At 43.7% G+C, this 20910-nt stretch overlaps 1 protein-coding gene across 1 annotated transcript in view; it reads left to right on the forward strand.

Annotated features, from left to right (window-relative positions):
* POLR3B (RNA polymerase III subunit B) overlaps positions 1-20910 on the forward strand; it is a 145479-nt gene that overhangs the window by 87770 nt on the left and 36799 nt on the right. The window contains exons 20-23 of the mRNA XM_069082161.1: positions 4987-5196; positions 8426-8584; positions 10106-10223; positions 11572-11714. Coding sequence (XP_068938262.1) covers positions 4987-5196; positions 8426-8584; positions 10106-10223; positions 11572-11714 — 630 coding nt within the window. The remainder of the gene's footprint in view (positions 1-4986; positions 5197-8425; positions 8585-10105; positions 10224-11571; positions 11715-20910) is intronic.

Consider the following 20910-nt stretch of genomic DNA (forward strand, 5'->3'; position numbering starts at 1 on the left):
GGGGCTGGGTTTCCACATTCCCTCCTCCCTTTGAAGCTTGAAAGAAGGTGCTTATTTCTGTGAATGGCTAGTGTAGAAAACTCACATTCTTTCCCATTTAACAATTAAGTGAATAGGAATGAATAAGTGAAACACAGATTAAATATCATAGCTAGGTTTGGGTTTTTGAGGGGGGGATCGTAATAGTCATTTTTTGGGACAAGAAGACCTTATTTGCTACCATTCTAATTATGTTTTCTGCAGTGTGGCAAATGCATCTCTGACCCAGTTTCCCTGAATGTTGAGTGCACAGTGTTTCTGGGGAGAAATCACCTTCTCCTGCTTAGTACCAGTCCTTTCTGACAGCTTATAGAAATTGGACTCTAGATTTCAGAGAGAGTCCAACCCTGACCATGACTGGTGAGAGGCAGAGTAAATTAGAGCAGCAGCATGGAGAGGGAGGTAGGTGAAGAAAGAGGCAGTAGCCACAGTGCCTTCTTTGTAATGTCACACTCAGGCTTTCACCCTCTTCCCTTTCCCTGCCAGCAGATCATCTCTTTTATCAAAGATGTAAAGAGAGCAGGGAAGAAGCAGGTAAGCAAACTGCTGAATACATCTCAGGGTACTGATAGGACAGGGTGTCCCAAAAGCATTAGTGCAGTCTGCTACTAAAGCTTAAGTCTTAATAGATTGTACTGAGACCTTTGGGACCCCCCTGTATATGTTTTGTGTGTGTGTGTTCCTCACCTGTGTAGTGCTTGATTCCTGCAGTGGAGAGAAAATGCACATATATTTTGTTAACATTTTCTTTCCAGGACCAAGATTGTGGTGGTGGTTTTTTCCTTATCTATTGTCTCCCTCATTCTGTTTGTTTTCATCTGAATCAGTTCATATAAATTTTCCCATGCTTCTTTGAATTCTTCTCCATGGTTGTTTTCCTTCTATTTAAAATATAACTGATGGGGAATCCCTTAGAAAGAACTGCAGAACAAAGTGGTTTGGTAAGCCCAGTAGAAGGCCTTTCCTGACATGCAGGGCTCACTACTGTGTATTTCAGCTTGTTAGCAAGTCAGAAACACAGAATGGGAAAGCCGGCCGGCACAGGGTCTGTCCATGCCCCGGGTTTTATTTCACAGCCATACTCCACTACATAAATGTTGCTTAGTTTTGCCGTTGATGGGCATCTGCTTTTGTTTCTAGTTCTCTGCTACACATATGTGGGGAGAAAAGCCGCTTTGATTTTTTGGTGCAAAAAGGATTTTGCTGTGAAGTGAATGAATGAATGAATGAAAGCTGAATTAAAAAAACCAAACAGTAAGAACTAATATTTCTGTAGCACCTACTACATGCCAGGTACTTTGCTAAATGCTTTATAATCATTACCTATCTCATTGGATCTTCACACCAACCCTGTGAAGCCGGTAGCATTCTGTTCTGCCTTGTGGAGGTCAGGAGACTGTGGCAAGCAGATTTGTGGCCTTTTTCCATCTGATTTCCTGCCCCAGCAGTGAGCTCTCATTTTAGCAGGAGGTGCCAACCTTGCTTAGCTTTCACTTATTCTGTTTCCCCGAAGATGGAGATGAGGAGAATGAGTCAAGTAGACAGGAGTGAAAGTCTGTGATCTCCAGGTACAGCCACAGACGTAGCACTGGGCAGGGAGGCTGTGTTCACGTCTCCTACTCTGGCCACTTTCTTAGTTATTCAGAGGGATCATACCTCATCATCAGCTTTAGTGATGAGCAGACATCACCTCTCCCTATTCGCACAGAGTGACTGCTAGAGTCCTGTTGCCCCAGACATGGCCCAAGCTGAGTTTCCTAGGGAGACACAGGCAGGCAGACAGACACTGTCCTGTTTGGTTATCACCTCACCTCATTTTTCCTGTGTCAGTTTGCTGGGCTGCTTCATCCTCCCCTTCTTCTCCCTCCTACCTCAATACACCCTCTGCTTCTGAAGGGAATTCTTCTTCATCCTCCTAATGGATCCCAAGTGCGCTGATTGTGACGAGCCTCCCCCTCAGACCTCCAATAACATGCTAATGCCCTTGTTCTGTCACCTCACCTTTTCTTGCTGTTTGTGCTGTGATTTGACCCCCCTCCTTGACTAAGAGAAACCTCCCTAAGCAGGGGCCTGGCCTGGAGCCTTTTTCTTTCCCAGGATGCAGCACAGTGCTTCCCCCGGTAGGCGTTTCTCTGTGCTTCTCTACACACTACGTCATCGTTGGCTAAACTCTGTATGGTGGAGTAACCTATTACATAGAGTGCTAGACCTGGAGCCTGCAAGACTGATGCTGGCTGTTTGATCTTGGGCAAGTCTCCAGCCTCTTGTGCTTTAGACAGGCCTCTGATACTTATTTATTAAGTCACAGACTGGTTGTGATCGACATTTACATAGCATTTTAATAACCTTTTCATGTAGGCACTATTTTTATCCCCATTCTACAGATGAGGAAACTGAGACTGAGTGGTTAACTAAATTTCCCCAGATGTTGGATTTGAACTCTGCTCTTTCTGGACCATGCTGGGCACTCCCCTGCTAGGACTCCCCTGGTATCCTTGGCATGCCGCACATAAAGTGAATACACTGAAACTTTTGTAAATAATCAGGGGAGGAGGGAGGAGGAGGTGGGCTGCCCACAAGCTCCAAGAACGATGTGCTCAGATGGTGACATTGTCCAAATCATCCACGTTACATCGTCCTGGTATAGGCTCTGCGTTCCGATATTGAATTCTTAGATGATAGATGTTTTGGAATAACTTGCCCATTAAGATAGATAGTTTGCTTTTCATGATTTTTAACATTTACAAAATTGTAGAGAAGCATTTTTTACAGAATTAGATAATGACTAAGAAGGTCTTGGGATGGGGAGGTGCTCTCTAAGTCTATTCCTTTATAATCCAGTCCTATTGAAGCAGAATTAATGGGATGCAGAAAAAATTCGTTGATAAGCTAATTTTAAACTTTCAATAAATATTTAATCCTTTTTAAAGAAAAACTACCCAAGTTAAAAGACTTAAATGGAAAAATTACCATGAGATCATAAACACAAAACACCTCTTAACTCTTTTTAGTGTTTGGTTTGGTCAGTGGTCCCTTATAATGACTGAAAACCATGTTCGCACCAGGCAGGATAGCACAATTTATAGCAGGATCCAGTCGCTGTGGTTTATTTTCCCTGTCATTTAGCAGTGCCCTTCTGGGGCTTCAGAAGACATTTTTGGCAGCCTGGTGGGACATTGCCTCAGTCCTCATCTCAAGCTGGGGAGGGGCTCACAATTGGAGGTGAAATCTGCACATAAATTTTCAGTGATCCCACGTAAAAGGACACACTTATTGTGAGTGAACTTTTACCACAGGCCTCACAGCAGTCGTTCTGTTACTGCACAATGAACGTTTCAGTGCCACACTGGATCACGCCCTTTGTGATGCCATATCAACATACATTAATTGGTGATTTATAGAGCAAAGTCCATAAGCCTCAGGTGGCTCTCGGTTTTCAGACCAGCCTCAGAGATTTAGCCAGAGGTCCTGGAATAAATCCATGTGGTTGGGCAGAACACCATGGAATTCCTAACGGCTTCCAAAGATCTGATGGTGCCCGTATAATGATAAGCCTTTATTCTCCTCCATATGATTGTTTTCTCTCAGAATCAGAACTAACATTAACAACAAAATTAAATTCTATGTGTTATGGGCTTAGAGATTCTGTAGGCTGAAGCAGGAGGGCTGCACTAAGGAGCTTCTGTGTCTCTCACTAGTCTACAAGTATTAGTTTGTGGAATTAAAATTAAATAGAGTGTAGGGCCCCCGAATCTCTGCTGAATCACTTTAGGTTGGAAGAGCATTAACGAGGCCCCAGTTCATGCAGGCTCTAGTCACTATGTCTTGTCTGGTTTTTATCGCACCTGCTTTTTCTTCTTGGTCTTTTGGAACAAAGCATTTGGGGGTGAGGGGAAGGTCAGATAAGTGGCCTGGGAGGACTAGAACATAGCTTACACCCTAATCTAGAATCATCTGGAGTCTGAATTTTTGAATTCTTCTAGATCACCTGGAATATTTATTGTATGTCTAGGCTAAAATTCAGGCTCCTTCTTTAAATTCCTTGGGCTTATCATAAAGAGCTTTTACTTAGGCAGATAATCCTTCAGAGGGGAGAAGCAAAAAGGTGGCTGCAGAGATGAAGTTCACTGACTGACAGCCCTCATCACACTCTGCCCAGGACTACTCCAGGCACCAGCAGGAAGGCCTGAGAGCTGAGATGGGAAAGGCCATTAAGCTTTTCTTGCTTAGGAGAGACTCCAGCAAGTCCCATGATCTGGAGAAGCTTTGCAAAGGACACAATGGACTGTGTTCCATACTGGTTTGCTTCCTGTTTCCCATCACCAACCACTGAAATTGAAGATGGTTTAAACTCTTGTTATATCTTTTTTTTTTCCTGTATGTTTCCTTCTATTTCCTCATTATGGACCTTCTCCCCCTCCTGATTATATCATTTCCATGGTTTAAAAGATAAAAGGTTTTTATATACTGATTTTTTTTTTTTACCAAATCTCAAATTTCTCAAGATGTTACTGTACAATTCTAATGAATTAAAGATTAATTTGGGGTTCTTCACTTTTAAATATTGTTGAACAAAATGTGCAAAAATGTATTATTAGCTTTATAGACTGGATTTTTGCATTTATATTTGTGAAAATTTTCTAATCTTTGCGATGACCTTTTTCAGATGCCTCTCCTCCCTCGTTCCCTTGCCCCCCAGGCTTAAAGTGATTTTTTCCTTTCCTGAATTCACTCTTACACCACTTTTTGCCTGTCTTGGGGGCAAGGATGAAATCTTACTCATCTCTGTAGAGGCTGTAGCACCTGGCATAGACCTCTGCTTACAGTCAGCACTGAATAAAAGTTGTGGAATGAATAAATGAAATGCACTTTTAATCATCTCTATTTTTACCCATTTTTTTCAAATACTAAAATAAATTTTTTTCCCTTCCCCCATTGCTGATAAAGGTACTATTGGATATAATCAACGGAACAGAATTGATACTCTCATGTACCTGCTGGCCTATCCGCAAAAGCCGATGGTTAAAACAAAGACCATTGAGCTGATAGAATTCGAGAAACTCCCAGCTGGGCAGAATGCCACAGTCGCCGTGATGAGCTACAGTGGCTATGATATTGAAGATGCATTAGTCCTCAACAAGGCCTCCTTGGACAGAGGTAAGAAGCAAGCGTGGTGGGGTGGCCAGTAGACTGCTGGAACATGTCTGTACACACACAGTCTGGGCCTGTCTAGACTCTTAATTTCTCCAAGACAGCATGGCGGACTGGGAAGGACCCTGGGCTGGGTGAGAAACCAGAAGGCCCAGCTTCCAGGCACAGTGCCATCCCACCTGGGTGGGGGACCTGCCTCAGCATGCCCCTCTCTGAATCTGGAAGATGGGGTGCCGCCCGCTTTCAAAGCACCTTTGATAACCAAGATAATGGTGGTGAAAATGCAGGCCAGGAAAATGGCTTCAGTCAGTCTGTAGTTGTTGAACACAGCAGTTGTTTGAAATTCACACAGAAGTTTGATCACCTGATGGGCGACTTTCTGTTCCCCAGACGCAAGTCCTGTTTAGGATTAAGGTTTTCTATTTGCATCAGCTATAGCAGGTTTCTAGAGTAGTGGGTAGAACCTTTACCCTTTTATACCAACAGTAACTTTTGGTGTTAACACATCAGGAAAGAAGTCTCAGGTTAGTCTCTCTCTCTCTGGGAGATGAAATAAATAGTTCTGCCATCACTGGTCTTAAAATCAGTCTGCTTTGTTGTGACTGTAAACCTGCTGACTGAGGCAGTGGTGATACGTGGGCTTTAAAGGTCACGTATTTGAATGAGGACATCACCCCAATAATACATAGTAACTTTTCTTCGATGCGATCATAAACAACATTAATAAGGGAATTCTTTTCTCTAAATTTGTGGATAACTGAATTTTTGTAAGTAGAAATGAAAGCCGATTTCTTTATTTGTGGTCTCTCCCCACTGCCCCCCTTCCTTGGCATTGCCCACTGGACTTTCCCCACCCTCCTGCTAGTTGCTAGGCAGCAATAACAGTACTCCTAGACATGTGTCTTTGGCATTAATGTCGGCTGCACTTAATTTATGCTTCTTTTTCTCCCCAAACGACAACAGCCATGCTTTAAAACTAGATGTTTTCCTTTCTGATTAACTGGTAATGTTTATGTGGAAACCTGAAGACTTTGTGATGTCTGTCAGAAACTCTGCAACGCTGTTTAAGGATCTGAGATTGCTGCCCCTGCCTTTACAGCAACCACCTGTGAATAAAGTGACAATTTATTCTTGGGAGTAGAGAATCCTACCTTGACACAAATTATGTTACGCTGGCATCCATTTCCGTTAATTAGAGTTGCAAGGCCTTCGAGGATCCTGTAACGCTCTCCCCGGAGCCACTGGAGCTCCTGTCTGAGATCAGAACTGCCAGGGCAGTCTTGTCATAGGGTTATGGTGGAGGAGATGAAGAATGAGGTGGTGAGAGGGCCTGAAACGTTCTTGAGCCGAGCCTAATCATTTGCTTCATATTTGTGTCATCTTTTGGTTTGGGGGCTTTTTAGACACTTGCTTTCACTTTTAGACTTTCTTAACCAGATCCCCAGGTTTTCCAGAGAAGTTAGATTTTAGTATATTGAGTATATTTGATATATTGAGAACTGACATTTATTTCACTAGTTATAAGGCTCCTTTCTAATGCTGAAATGTTTTCTTATTTAAATTTCTTCTGACATGTTAGTGTATCTTGAAAAGATATTTCTGCAGTAAACGGATTATAGAGGTCAAAAGACCATTCATTTCATTTTAGTCTCTAGCATATAGTGTGCTTCACACAATAAATGTTTATTGAAGTAAATTGACTTACAGAGTATATCAAGTTAAAGCAAACACGACAAAGAAATAAACAGCAGCCCAGACTTGCAGCTCCAGTCTTGTGTCTTGTGGAGCAGCTTTTTGGGTGAAGATGTACTTGATGGGGGCGGCTAGGTGGCACAGTGAATAGAGCACCAGCCCTGGAGGCAGGAGGACCTGAGTTCAAATGCAGCCTCAGACACTTAACACAAAAACTAGCCATGGGACCTTGGGCAAGTCACTTAACTCCAATTGCCCTGCCTTCCACCATCCAAAAAAAAGCAAAAAAAAAAAAAAAGATGCATTTAATGAATCCCACGGGAGCCAGTAGTCAGGCTTTCCCTACCCAGATATTTCAAGTATTCCTTGGTGTTTATCCCAGTTGGTCTTTGGACTGTCAGTTCGTCTCATTTTCTGGTCATCTATTTACTAAAACTTATTAGCTCTTAAAATAGAATAAACTTTAAACAATATGTGATTCCTAGCATCTTCTGTCTCCTTTCTCATCACTGTGAAAGGAAGGGGAGAAGTGGGTCTGCATAAGACTGAGGCCCGTTGCACATTGTTATGTTGTTCAAGGGTCACCTTTGGCACCTGGCAGCCAGCCTGCTGGGGGTGAGCCTTTCCCTAGGCGTCCGCCTGGACTGGCTGACACCTGCTGAACTGGAGACCTCCTCAGCTTGGTGGAGTTCCCAGGACCCTGGGTAGCGTCACATCACAGTGAAGGCGCCTGTGTTGGCAGTTTCATGAAAGATGTCGTTGAGGTTGTGGATCCCTAAAAAGAGAGGTGTCACAAATGGGCTGCCAAAGGGCTGCTGCCCTGGTGATGTGAGCACAGCCCCTGTGCTGGTGGGCCTTATCAGTGGCTATAGCAGGAGGTGAGAGGGCATGGAAAGAGTATCTCTATAGACGGTGTCGTCAAACCAGTGACATGCTGAAATATCACGGCCCGGCCTCCTTGGGGAGGGCCTTGTGTTGGCGAGGCTGGCGGCTGGAATGAAGGAATGGATGGACGAAGCATTCACTAGGTGTGAAGTATCGTACTGAGCACGGAGGAAACAAATAGGAACCTCAGAGAGCTCCCGTTCTAGGACAGAACCAATTTCATCTCCCAAAAAGAACTTGAGCATCTGTCTTTGAGAGTATAGGAAGGAGGAGGAGGGTCGAGTTCCCTCTGCCCACCTGTTAACAAACATACACCGTCTGAGGGAGGGTGACGGGGCTGTGCTGTGCTGAGAGGCCACGTCATGTGGTGGGAAGAAGCCTAGACCCAAGGCAGGGGACCTCTGGCTAGTGCTTGGGCGAGGCTTTTAACCCCCTCTCCATGTGTGCAGAATGAGGCATGTGGACCGAACAAACATGGAGATCATTTCTGGGCTGGGAATTCTGTGACTGGATCTGCTTCAGCTCGAGGGCCCCTTTTTATCTTCTCTCACTGACTGTGCTTCCCCCAGGCCAGGTGCTTATGCACTGCACCACCTTCTAAGCCCGGGTTTCGGTGAGGGTGCTGTGAAGGGTGGTTCTCACACCTGTTTCATTTCAGGCTTTGGACGATGCCTCGTGTATAAAAACGCCAAGTGCACATTGAAACGATACACCAATCAGACTTTTGATAAAGTGATGGGACCGATGCTGGATGCAGCAACAAGAAAGCCAATCTGGCGGCACGAGATTTTAGATGCAGATGGCATCTGCTCTCCAGGTAAGGGCCACTTTGGACATGCTTTTTGTCATGCATGCTGAAGAGCAGTTATCCCATACTTGTACACACAGGGTCACACAGCGTGGGGCAGAGGCTGCCCTTCTGCCACCTCTGTGAGCTAAGGTACACCACTTAACCTCTCAGTGTCCCCCTGGAGAAAATGCTTCCATACACTAATAAAATCCCAGCTCCAGTTCCCTCCACCCCCCACACTTCCCCAGTGACAGAGGACAAGTTCACGTCCTGTCTGCGCCTGCTAAATTATAATTGAGGATTAGCTCTGTGGGTGGGGGGGTGGGGTGGGGCAGGAAGGTGGAATGTTTGGGAAACTAACTTCTCTGTGAAGAGGTGTGTTTGAGTAGACGTAGAGTATATTTCAGACCTTTTTAAAGCATTAGGTATTAGGATTTATAATGTGACATATGGTAACTGCATCAGGTTCTAATGGCATGTGACTATTTCATGATTTGAAAGTTGGACTGGAAGGTCCCTTCCTGAGTTCCAGTCTGGGACTGTGGCAAATCCATCATGATGTAATGACCAGCCTTAGTATGATAGTGGCAAGCAGCCCAGACCTGGCCTGAAACCCTGCAGAGAGGGAGCAAGCAGGCTCTGGTCCTGCAGAGTAGGACTGACTGCAGAGAATGCCGAGGTGTCTTCATGGAGAGCCCATTGCAACAGCAGCTGTACACATGTGATTAATAAATGCTCCCTCTGCAGACAAAGACCGCAAGTGTTTTCTTGGCTTGAAAATAAAACTGGGGGGCGGCTAGGTGGTGCAGTGAATAGAACACCAGTCCTGGAGTCAGGAGGACCTGAGTTCAAATCCAGCCTCAGATACAGATACGTCACAATTACTAGCCGTGTGACCTTGGGCAAGTCACTTAACCCCAACTGCCCTCCAAAAAAAGCAAAAATAAAAAAAGAAAAGAAAACTGGCCCTTGCTCGTAGAAGAAAATATTTTTATTTTGCTGATATACTCTAAGCCGACTTATAGGTTTGCCATTATTTGAAGAAATGTCATCATAGTTATTATTCACCATCAGGTTTTGAATGTTTACTGAAAGCTGCTTTGTCTTGCTTTACTGAAATGTTACTGTTGTTCAGTCATTTTCAGTCATGTCTGACCCGAGGGCTTTGCCATTGCCTTTTCTACCTCATTTTACAGATGAGGAAACTGAGGCAAGCAGAAGGAAGTGACTTTGCCAGGTTCACACAGCTAGTGAGTGCCTGAGGCCAGGCTTGAACTCAGGGAGAGGAATCTTCCCGGCTTCAGGCCCAGCACTCTGTGCACTGCACCAGCTACATGGCAGCGCGGTTACATATGACCTTGAATCCCTTGACTGAAAACTGCTGCTTTGGGGGTGAGATTCTGTGCTCTTGAAAAGCAGGGGGGTGACGAGCACGTCCCACTGGGTTTGAACCACTTGCAAAGTCTCCCTCCTTACTTTAGCAAGTCTGACCGAAGCACCCTGTTTTAGAAGATGGGATGGAAACCTCACGTTCTCCTGTTTTCTTAGGTGAGAAAGTCGAAAACAAACAAGTGCTCGTGAACAAGTCCATGCCGACAGTCACCCAGATTCCTCTGGAGGGGAGTGGCGTACCTCAGCAGCCACAGTACAAAGATGTGCCGATAACGTAAGTGTCTGTGCACTGCCATCCTGGCAGGTTGTGGGGATCGGCCCTCGAGGTCTGGGAAGCAGGGAAAGAGAAGCGGGTGCCCTTGGGTCCTAGCACCAGTCCTCAGGGGATCTGAGCCCCCTGTGCTACGGAAAGGTGTGCAGAGATAGTGTGTGCAGGGTCCCTGCACACACACACGCACACACACACGTCTGATGCAGTACATAGGAGAGGCTCAGTCCCAGCGCCACATGAGGCCCAAGGAAGGAGGAAGACCATTGGAGCTAGGCCTTAAAGGATGGGCAGGCTTTCAGTAGTGTGAGAGGGGTGGGGTGTGTGTGTGTGTGTGTGTGTGTGTGTGTGTGTGTGTGTGTGTGTGCGTGTGTGTGCGCGCGTGTGTGTGTGCATGTGTGTGTGTGTCTGCGTGTGAGTGCATGTGTGTCTGTGTGTGAGTGCGTGTGTGTGTCACATGCCCCCAGGTCTCTTAGAGTGACAGAAGGATGGAGCAGGTGGAAATGCAACTTCCATTCTTCGTCCACAAAAGTGACATGAGAATTGCATGCTGGTGCTTGTTCGCTGCTTTGGGAAATGACATTTTATGGAGGAATTAGGTGGTAGTTGAGGCTGTCGTTCTTGGACCAGCAAAGTAAAATTTATCAATAACAATTTTTGGAAAATAAAATTGCCTCGCAGGATGGATGTGTACCTCATGAGTCTCTGTGGGTACACGCACACACATGCACAGTGCCTCACACATAGTAGGCGCTACATAAATCCTCACTGATCAATGGAGGATCGCTTACTGCCCTTGGGGCACAGTGTCTATAAGGGCTTTATCTAAAGGAATTATCATGTGCCATGCTCAGCATCCACATTTTCTTATTTGTGGCTTTGAATTTATCTGAGTTATTTATATGTCAGGAGACGTTTTGAGATGATAGCAAATGCCCTCTGCCCCTCAGTTAAAATAAAGCCGGGACTTAAAACTGACACAGAATCTAACAGGATGAAACATCCTGTAGCCTGTTGGGATGCTCTGCTTTTTAGAAGTCAGAGTTCCATCCTACCTTTAACTTCAGAGAGAACCTACCAGGGAACTGCTGCTGTTACGGTGACGAGAACCTTATCAGGAGCCCCCCACCGAGGGGTGGAGTTAGTTGCCAGAAGAGTCATTGGGGGAGAAACGCAGTCTGGCTCGAAACTTCTTTGGGAGAGGTGGGACAGCCTAAGAGAAAAGGGACGACGTGTGTGGGGGAGGCAGTGTGGCTTCGACTTGATGATGGGGAAGGGAGGCAGCCAGGTGGGTTCTCCTTGGGGCTCTGGAAGGGCAGAGTGAGAAAACATTTTATTTCTCTCCTTTCCTTAGCTACAAAGGTGCGACAGACTCCTACATTGAAAAAGTGATGATATCCTCAAATGCAGAGGATGCTTTTCTCATCAAAATGCTGTTGAGACAGACGAGACGCCCGGAAATTGGAGACAAATTCAGTAGTCGTCATGGACAAAAAGGTAAACTGCATTTAAGAGAAAAACTTTCAGAATGAATTCGTTGAAAATAGCTGAATGCCTACCTGGTAAGTACTTTTATATCTATCCGCTTTAAAATGATTTTTTCAGTCATTTATTTTGTTATTGAAAAGATGTGTTGTTCGTTCTCACCTTCAGTTTTTTCTAAGACACTGAATGGTGTGACTGTTGCATACTGTGGAACTGCTTTTAAACCCATGATGGACGTAGCTGCCGAGCAGTAAACTATGTGACGTGTGTATTGCTGGCCTTTTGTTTCATTACCTGTTCATTACCTATAAGGGAATGTTTCTGTTTATTCTTGTAACCCAGGATGATCCTCATCTTTTTGAACTTGACACATTTCCCCCTCTCAGGGCCCCCCTGAACAAATGACTAGATTTCTCAAACCATATTTCAGTTTTCTGACCGCTTCATCTTTTCTCCCAGGTCCACAGTTAAGCTTGTGTTACCGTAGAGCATTACCAGGACTGCTCTCCCTCCCTGCCTCTTACATAGCTGTTCCTGTTTACCCCTCAGAGCGTCTCCTGTATCCCTGTCCTTTGCCTCTCTTAGGGATACACTCTGGGCCAAAGGGTTGTAATAACATAAGCCTCCAGACTCCATTGTAGGAAATGACCATTTACTCCCAGAGCAGTAGTAAGTGTGACTTCCTGGCAAAACCAGCAGAAAACTCAAATTCCTCAAAAATGGGCCCCAACCACTTTAATTAAGCAGGGCATACTTAGTGAAGTAGCATCAGTCTGGCTTCTCCCAGCTGAATAAGGTGAACTTATTCCCTTCAGGAACATGCCGTAACTTAGGCAGTTGTGTTCTGATAGTTGAATAAGCTCCAGTGATAATAATAATGGCATTTACATTGGACCAGAGGTGCACAACACTTTATATGCATTAGTATTCCTTAAGGTCAGTGCTGTAGGTAATGTACCCATTTTACAGGTGAAAAAATGAGGTTCTCTTAGAGGTAAAGGGTTTTGCCCCATGCTGGTCAGTCAGTCAGCATTTGCTGTGTTCCAGTGCTGATGATGCAAAGAAAGTCAGAGCCCTGTTACTGCCCTCAGAGAACCCCCATTCCAGTGGGGAAAGCAGTATCTAGCTAGGTGCAGATGAGAGGCAGCAGGGCAAAGTCCATCCCTGGGGGTCGCATAGCTAGTCAGCGACTAGGCAGGATCGGGACACAGGCCCTTCTTGACTGCAAGCCCAGCCTGCTTTCCCTGCTGTAGCCTGGCCCAGACTTCTGGAAGCACAACTCTGGAGGGAAGCCCCAGCACACCTGGGGGCCCTGGCCGTCACTTAGCTGGGCTGAGGAGAGGGAGGAAGGCTCACTGGCACAGACCTTCCCTGCCTCCTCACCTCACAGAATCTCCAGAGGCAGAGGCTCACAGACAGGTTCTGTTTTAGGGGGACAGTGACTGGTGCGTCTCTGTGGAGCCAGATGAAAGGCCTTCTCTTGGGCTTCAATGACCTTTCACTTGTGCTGAGGAGTTTGTCTTTCTGGTTTTCCTTTTCCAGATGGCTTTTAATCCAAGGGTAAAAATCCTCTGATTAATCTGGATTCCCTTGTCAGTCCTCCGTGACAACTCCATCACATTTATTGGAGGGGGGGGTAAAAAGGCAGGTAACCGCGCTTTTGTAGAATGGCGGGTGCAGGCGCACCAGGACTCAGTTTGGACCTGCTCTTCTTTTAGTTACGTACAAAGCTGGGCTGCTTTAGAAAGCCCTAGTCCTAGCCAGCCTCGCCTCTCAGTCTAGTTTCGACACATAGGATTCTGGGAATATTGTTCCCTGTTCCATTTTCCACTACAGCTTTTGAACAGTAACTAAAAAAAAAATCTGTGATCTTATCACAGAGCAAGGCTCAATTAGAGCCTTCATTTATTTTTCTTTTAAAAAAATATTTTATTGTTATCATGAACTCAGGTAAGCATCAACATTTTCATATATATCTCTTTGAAGTATACATTTCAATATACCAAAAAAACACAAAGGGAATTTTATATTTATTTGTATAAATGTATGTATGTATGGGATTACGAACTTCTGCCACATAGTTTTTATTTTCCACACCGCAGCTTGTTTTTAAAAAATAATCCAAGTATGATATGGTGGCTCTCATACTACCCTGATTGTCTCTTTCTCCTTCTGAAATTCCTTTTGTTTTGCTGAGCTTATTTTTTTTAAACGATTCATTGTTCTCTTTTTGCCCTTTTAAAATAATGTTTGACATAAGAGATAATTTAAGAAGTGGATAACCTACTTGGGGTGATTAAGAACTGAACAGTCTCAGGGTCTTAAGTCCTACCTAGTCCAGCAGGAACATAAACACGAGCTCCTTCTACCACATCCCAGAATTAGCCAGCCTTCACCAAAAGACCCTGAGTGAGAGGCCACTCATTTATCTCCCAAAGAACCTCATTCCATTGGGGAAACAGCTCTACCTCTACCATTAGAAAGCTTTTCCTTTGATTGAGCCAAATCGACCTACCTTAAGTTCCCACTCACTGCTGTCAGTGAAGAAATCAAGTCCCCCTTCCAAGTGAGGCTCCTTCAAATACTTGAAAACAGCTATGTCTTGGCAGAGAGATGTCGGACAAGAGGTACAGAATTTTCAGGCATACACAATATGTGAATCTGTTTTCCATGACCAGAATGATTTGTTTCCAGGAAGGAACTTTTTCATTTTGGGGGCAAGAGAGCAGGAGGGAGTTGTGTGAAAGATAGTTGGGAAAGGCAGAGAAATGATGAGTTCAGTTAGTGGACATGTTGTTAAAATAACAGTGTAACATCTATACGTATTTAGGAAGAATGCCTTTTATAATTTTTTAATAAGAATGTGTGTTTCATAATAATCAACAAGAACATAATATTGGTAGAAAATGTTGATTGAAATCAAGTCTTTCTGGTGAGTGATTTGAATTAAATTCCCCAACTAGTGATTTAAATAATAATTTAGATCAAACCAAACTTTTAAAATTATACTTTCCCATCCCTAAAAATTTTTGAGCATGATGCATTCCCAATCTGTATATATTTACTCATTCTTAAATTACTTACTGTACTGATAATAATGTGTATTCTAAAACCTATACAAAATGGAAATTTTAAAAGAATGAATCAAATCTGATCCCAAAGTTGTGAGAAACACTGGAGTTGACTGAGTAGGCGAATAGCATGGTCAGAAAATTATTTCATCAGCTATGTCCCGGATAGATAGGAGAGGGGAGATTAGGAGAGTCAGAGAAACCCATTAGGAGACTCTTTCAGTAGTCCAGGCAAGATATGACAAGGGCCTGCAGAAAGGTGGCTATCTGAGTAGAAAGAAATGGACAGATGTAAAAGACATCATTTCTTTCTACATGAGACTTAGTAACTAATTGAATATGTAGGGTGGAAGGTAAGTTAAGAGTCCAGGATAATTTCAAGATTGTCATCCTAAATGACTGGAAGGATGGGAAAGCCCTTACAGAAATAGAGAAATTTAAGAGAAGTGAGTTTGGGAGGAAGGATAATGGTTACTGGTTTGGATATGTTGAATTTGAGATTCCTATGGGGTATCTACTTCAGGATGTCCCATAGGCAGCTGGTTGTACAGAATTGGTGTTCAGGAGAGAGGTTAAGGTTAGGTCTATAGATCTATAGATCTAGGAGTATCCACATAGAGATTATAATTAAACCCATGGGAATGGATGAGGTTACCAAGTAAGAGAGTAGGCAGAGAAAAGAGAACAGGGTGCAGGACAAGCTTTGGGAGACAACCTACACTTAGGGCAGGTCCACATCACATGGCCTGTAGGTTGCTTCTGGCCTGCCAAAGCAGCCCACAGGCAGTGTGTTGTGAGGCTTGTTTTACATGCTCTACATTTTTCACGGGCAACCCAAAATCTTTGGTGGGCTGCCAGGAGCCTGTGGGCCGAATGTTGTGCAGGCCTGACTTGGGGAGTGTGATAGAGATAATGATTCAACAAAGAGTAGTGGTCAGATAGGATGGAGGCATCACAGGGGTAACAAGATGGTAGGTTAGGTATTGTCTTTGATCCCCATGACCTTTTAAACTTCTCCAAAACAGAAATTATTCACCAAAGATAAAGCAACTTTAGCTGTTTCTATGGTTTAGGATACAAAGAATCCAAAAAAAAAAGAAAAGAAAACTAAACAAACCCCCAAAACCATAAACTGGTGCTTACTGACCCTGAGCTCATGCAGCACACCTTCTCTACTATGAGGCTGTACCCAAGGATACAACTGAGGCTTACATCAAGACTCACTCATAGTCTGTGATTCTCCCCCTCTCCCTCACCTTTTCCAGTGTCATAGAGTCCTGGCTCCAGGCTCTGGAAGTTCCATTAGGTCTCAACCGTTAGCTTGCCCTTCAGTAGCAAAAGCCTTTTGGGTACCAAAACTTGGAAGTACCCATGCCAATGCCATGATAGGCAAGCTCTGGGCTGTTCATGGCTGGCCAGAGAGCTAAGGAACAGAGGGAATGGGACAGGTCACCAGGATAGTGCATTGTGCATGTAGCAGGCTATACAGAACTCCACCAAGCCTGAAGGAAAAGTATAGCATGTAGCTGGGACCAGTTCTCAACCACCCAAAAGTCATTTGGGGCAGATTTCTAGGCTGGGGAACTCTGAATTGCCCTGTGTGGGAGGGAGCTGAGACCTGTTGAAATCTAGCCCCCAAGGAAACCATAATCAGAATGGAGGGAGTCAGAAATGAATGATAAGCAAAATAAGGGTGGAGGGGAGGCTGAAAGTACTGAAGATTCCAGGGACAAGAAATGTCAGAGACCTTGAACATAAACAGGTCATAAGGATTATAGTAGTAACAAAAATAGGACTTGTTGAATGAAGAATACAGCGAAAAGAAAGACCAGATGATTATAGGAGTCATGAATTGAGAATACAGGTCCAAAGTAAACAAAGAGAAGATGGGTAATGAAGGTAACAAAACCTTTTTAAGAAAGGAGCCCAAAAAAAATCCTACCAACGAATGAACAGGAAGCTGAAGGGGATATCTACCTCACTGAGAAGAAAAAAGAGGGAAAGAAGTATATAACCAGATAAAATCTGAAGAGAGGAACTAATAAACAAAACCCTAAAGGGAAAGAGATGACAAATGAGAAGAGAGGCTTCAGGGGAGACAGCCAGTGAGAACAGGGCCACTTTAAAAAAAAGTTTAAAATAAAGTAACTGAAGGAACATAATAGTATTTTTACAAGAGAAGAGGGGGAAAATCATAAACTAAAAAAAGTCACCTATTTTAGAGATAGAAAAAAATATAAAATTCAACTTTAAATGTGAATGCATTAAACAGTCCAGTAAATGAAGAGTAAACATTGGATTAAAAAATAAAATCATGCAATCTTGTTTCTTACAAGAAATACACTTTTTCAAAAGAGACATGCAGAAAATAAAACAGAGGATAGAAAAAAATTTACTGTGCATAAAATGGATTTTTAAAAAATGTTTTCCCATCATGCTGTGAGATGAAGCAAAAACATTAAAACATAAAAAAGGTATAAAGAAACTATATTATGCTAAAAGAAACCATAGACAGCAAATCAGTATCAATAATGAACTTTTATGTTCCAAATGCCTTTGCATCCAAATTGATAAAGAAAGCATTATCTGAGCTTCAAGAAGACATAGACAGTAACACAATAATAACAGGAGATTTCAATATCCTTATATCAGTTTTGGATAAGCCTAACAGAAAGATAAAGGGAAAATATGGAACTGAACAAATTTCTGGAGGAACTGGAGTTAAAAGCTTTAATATCTTCTAAATGGGACAGAAGAAGAACATGCATATTACTCTGTCACATGGAACTTTTACAAAAATTGACCATGCAGTAGGGTACAGGGATATTACAAACAAATATTAAAAAGCAAGAAAATGATAATGATGAAGCATCCTAGCAAAGTTTCTGGGATATGGCTGCAGCAGTCCTCGGGGCAAATCATATCCATACATCATACGTTAACAAAACAGAAAAAATAGAAGATTAACAAACTGAATATGCATTTTAAAAATTAGAAAATCAATGAACACCCAGAAAAGAGGAGGGCAACTCAGAGATAAATACCATGACAACCCAGAGAGGACCGAGCATGTAAGCAAGAGGACGGGGTGATAAAATGTCACGTGCCACACCAGTCAAGAACAGTGAGGGTTGAGAAAAGTCATCAGATTTGGTGATTAAGAGAATAACTTTGAAGAGAGGAGTTTCAATTGAGGAGTCAAGGAGAATGAGGTTGAGAACCTGGGAGCCTGGAATAATAACAGTAATATTAATAACATTCATTTAGCACCTTGTCTAATCTGATTGTCACAGTAATTCAATGAAGTGGGTGCTGTTATTATCCTCATTTTACAGATAAGGGCACTGAGGCTGAGAGAGGTTATGTGACTTGCCTAGGGTCACATACCTAGTTAAGTATATGAGGCAGAATTAGATCTTTGGAATTTCTTTCTTTTTTTTTGGGGGGGGGGTTTAACAAGCTTACTTTAATCAGTCAGACATATATATCGTTTACCTTGTTCAGGGGAAAAGGTCAGCACTCCGAACTTCAAAGTACACAGACAGAATTATCAAGACAGAAACAGATCTAGTAGACAGATTTCAAACTGTCCAACCATTACATCCATACCCAGTCAACATCTGGGTTTCAACATCTGGGTTTTTTCAGAGCCGGGGGGCTCAGGACAACGGCTTCCCAGAATCCATATCAAATCACAGAACACTTCTCAAAGTGAGCCCCCAGATCTTTGGAATTTCAAGTCCAACTCTATTACTTGAGAAAGGCAGATTTGGAGGTGGGCATGGGGGGTTAGAAATCATGATTGTAAGTTGTTCATGATAATTCATCTTGTGGTTTTGCTCTTTTCCAGTGGAAGAGATGTGTGTGTGTGTGGGTAAGCTTACTGCAGTTGTGATGGGAATGTGTGGTATGGCAGTACTGTGTGGGAGGATGCAGGGTGAGGCATTTTGCCTGCCCAGCTCCTGTGGGTGTGTGTGTGGGGAGGGGGTAATAAACTCCCAGAGGGACCCTCAAGGGATACTTGCAGTGAGAGGGGACCAAGTGAGAGGATGTGGAAGGGATGGCGTTGGAGTGGGGGTGGAGAGGGGACCTCACCCCTAGGAGGTGCTGGTTTGATCACATGCCCCGCTTCACGGCTCCCACTTTGGAGACCACAGATGGAGATCAAGGCTACCACTGATTAAGATTCACCTTGTTAAGAGCACCAGTCTGTGTTAATTAAGAGCACTGTGATATTCAGTGTTTTTTTTGTTGGGGCTTGTGATTTTATCAATAGGGGAATCTCCTGCTTTGGGAATTCTCCACCCATGTAACGTCTAGCCTTAGAGAGCTGCCCAGGGCAGTGAATTACTGGTGATCACTGTGTCAGAAGGAGGACTTGAACTCAGGCCTTCTTGGCTCAAGGCTGGCTCCCAGCCCATCTTCCTGCTGCCTCCTAAGCTGTTGTTATTTGTTGTGTTGAACTTGAAGTGCTGGGATCCAAGTGGGGGACCAGGGAGGCCTAGGGCTTCAACCAAGGGTTTGGAGGTTGTCTTCACAGAACCTGAAACAGGGTGATGTCTGTGCATTGATTTAAGGTTACTTTGAAGTATTCAGCCTGGAATACCAGGCATTGGCAAAATTTACTCAAGGTAGCTGTAGCAGTTCAGCCTCCCTAGCCTATGGGCTTGAGCCCCAAGAAGGCCTTAGGCAGTAGCTGTTTGTTACCATGCATGTACATATGTGGGTATGTGTGCGTCTCACTCCATCCAGACACAAGACAGAACAAGGCCCTGGAGTGGATTGAGTTAATATTTGCCTCCTTAGTTGTGGAATATCTGCGTGATGGGTGTTCACTCTACTGTGGGAATACCTTTAAGCTGTCACCTTGCCCATTTGAGCTTGTGTTAGCTTTTTTCTTAAAGCTGGCTTCATGCTCATTTTGTTAGCCCTTGTTCCTCTGCTCTGCCTGGGCCCCTGGATTTCCCAATTAAGTCTTCCACGTAAAGGTACAACATAAGAGATTCCTCCTGAATTGCAAGACAGTGTAAATTGTATTGTTTATTTTCCATACCCCTTAGTATATTACCTCCAAGTGTTACAAAAATGGAAAAAAAACCCACCATGGTTACAACAGCTTTGTTTCTGTTGTTAATTCACAGCCATTGGCAGGCTGGCAAGATAATCTGTAGATTCATGAAGCAATATGAAGGGGAGTCTAACCAGATAGTACCACGTGTGGGGGAAAGAATAAAGATGCATGTAAAAGTTATTAAAAAAAACATTTTAGGAAAAAGACTGAAGATGACAGATTGAGTGGGTAAACTGAAGCAAGAGATTAAATAGTAATTAGTTGGGAATCAGCATGAGTGCAGTGTAATAACTGGGCTGGGAAAGAGTGAAAGTGTTTTATCAGGAGCTGTTTAAAAATGTAGGAAGACACAATACGGCAGTATCACCTTCTGTGACCTCAGAAATGGAGGATTTATCCGGGAGCTGAGGAGTGAAGGAAAGTCATTTCTGTAAAGAAACCAGCAGAAGATGATCCTGCCGTTGAACAGAAAGGCAGGTCAGGGTTCAGCAATAGGCAGTATTCACTCACAGCCCACTTTTCCGATCCACGAACTTCGGCAAGCCAGTTCTCATTCTTCAGATCTTCTGACGAGACATTCGGGGGCTCCACAGAGCCTCGGTTCTTCTTGCCTCCTTTGTGAGTTCACTTATGGATCTGAGCAGTAAATGTGCAATCAGCTGTTAGTCCAAGAAAGAGTGTGTGTGTACGGCAGAGGGGGAGACTTTGATCAAGACTCTCAAGCAAATCATCTTTAAAGCATGCAAAATACTGGTAAAGGCCAGTAAATTGATAATGATGCCAGTTATACTAGATGCTAAACAACCCCACCATACAATGCAGCAGTAATTATTGTATCTTGACAAAGGCATCTTTCTTTTTCCTTTTTTTAGTTCAGTTGGGAAAGCATACTGAATTTAGAGCTCTGAACTATCGATTCCCTCTCAAGTTTTCCATTCAGCCTTCCAAGTGCTTTAGAATGGAGCGATGACTTACCTGATTGCCGGACCATGATGGGGCCAAAGGAGAGCAAAGAGAAGACCATGAAACCAGGGCGTCGGGTGGACTGTTTTTCTCAGCTCACTTT

The sequence above is a fragment of the Petaurus breviceps genome, unplaced genomic scaffold (assembly GCF_028583685.1).
Source record: "Petaurus breviceps papuanus isolate PSGF00001 unplaced genomic scaffold, PetGlider_PUasm1.0 156, whole genome shotgun sequence".
Lineage (NCBI taxonomy): Eukaryota > Metazoa > Chordata > Mammalia > Diprotodontia > Petauridae > Petaurus > Petaurus breviceps.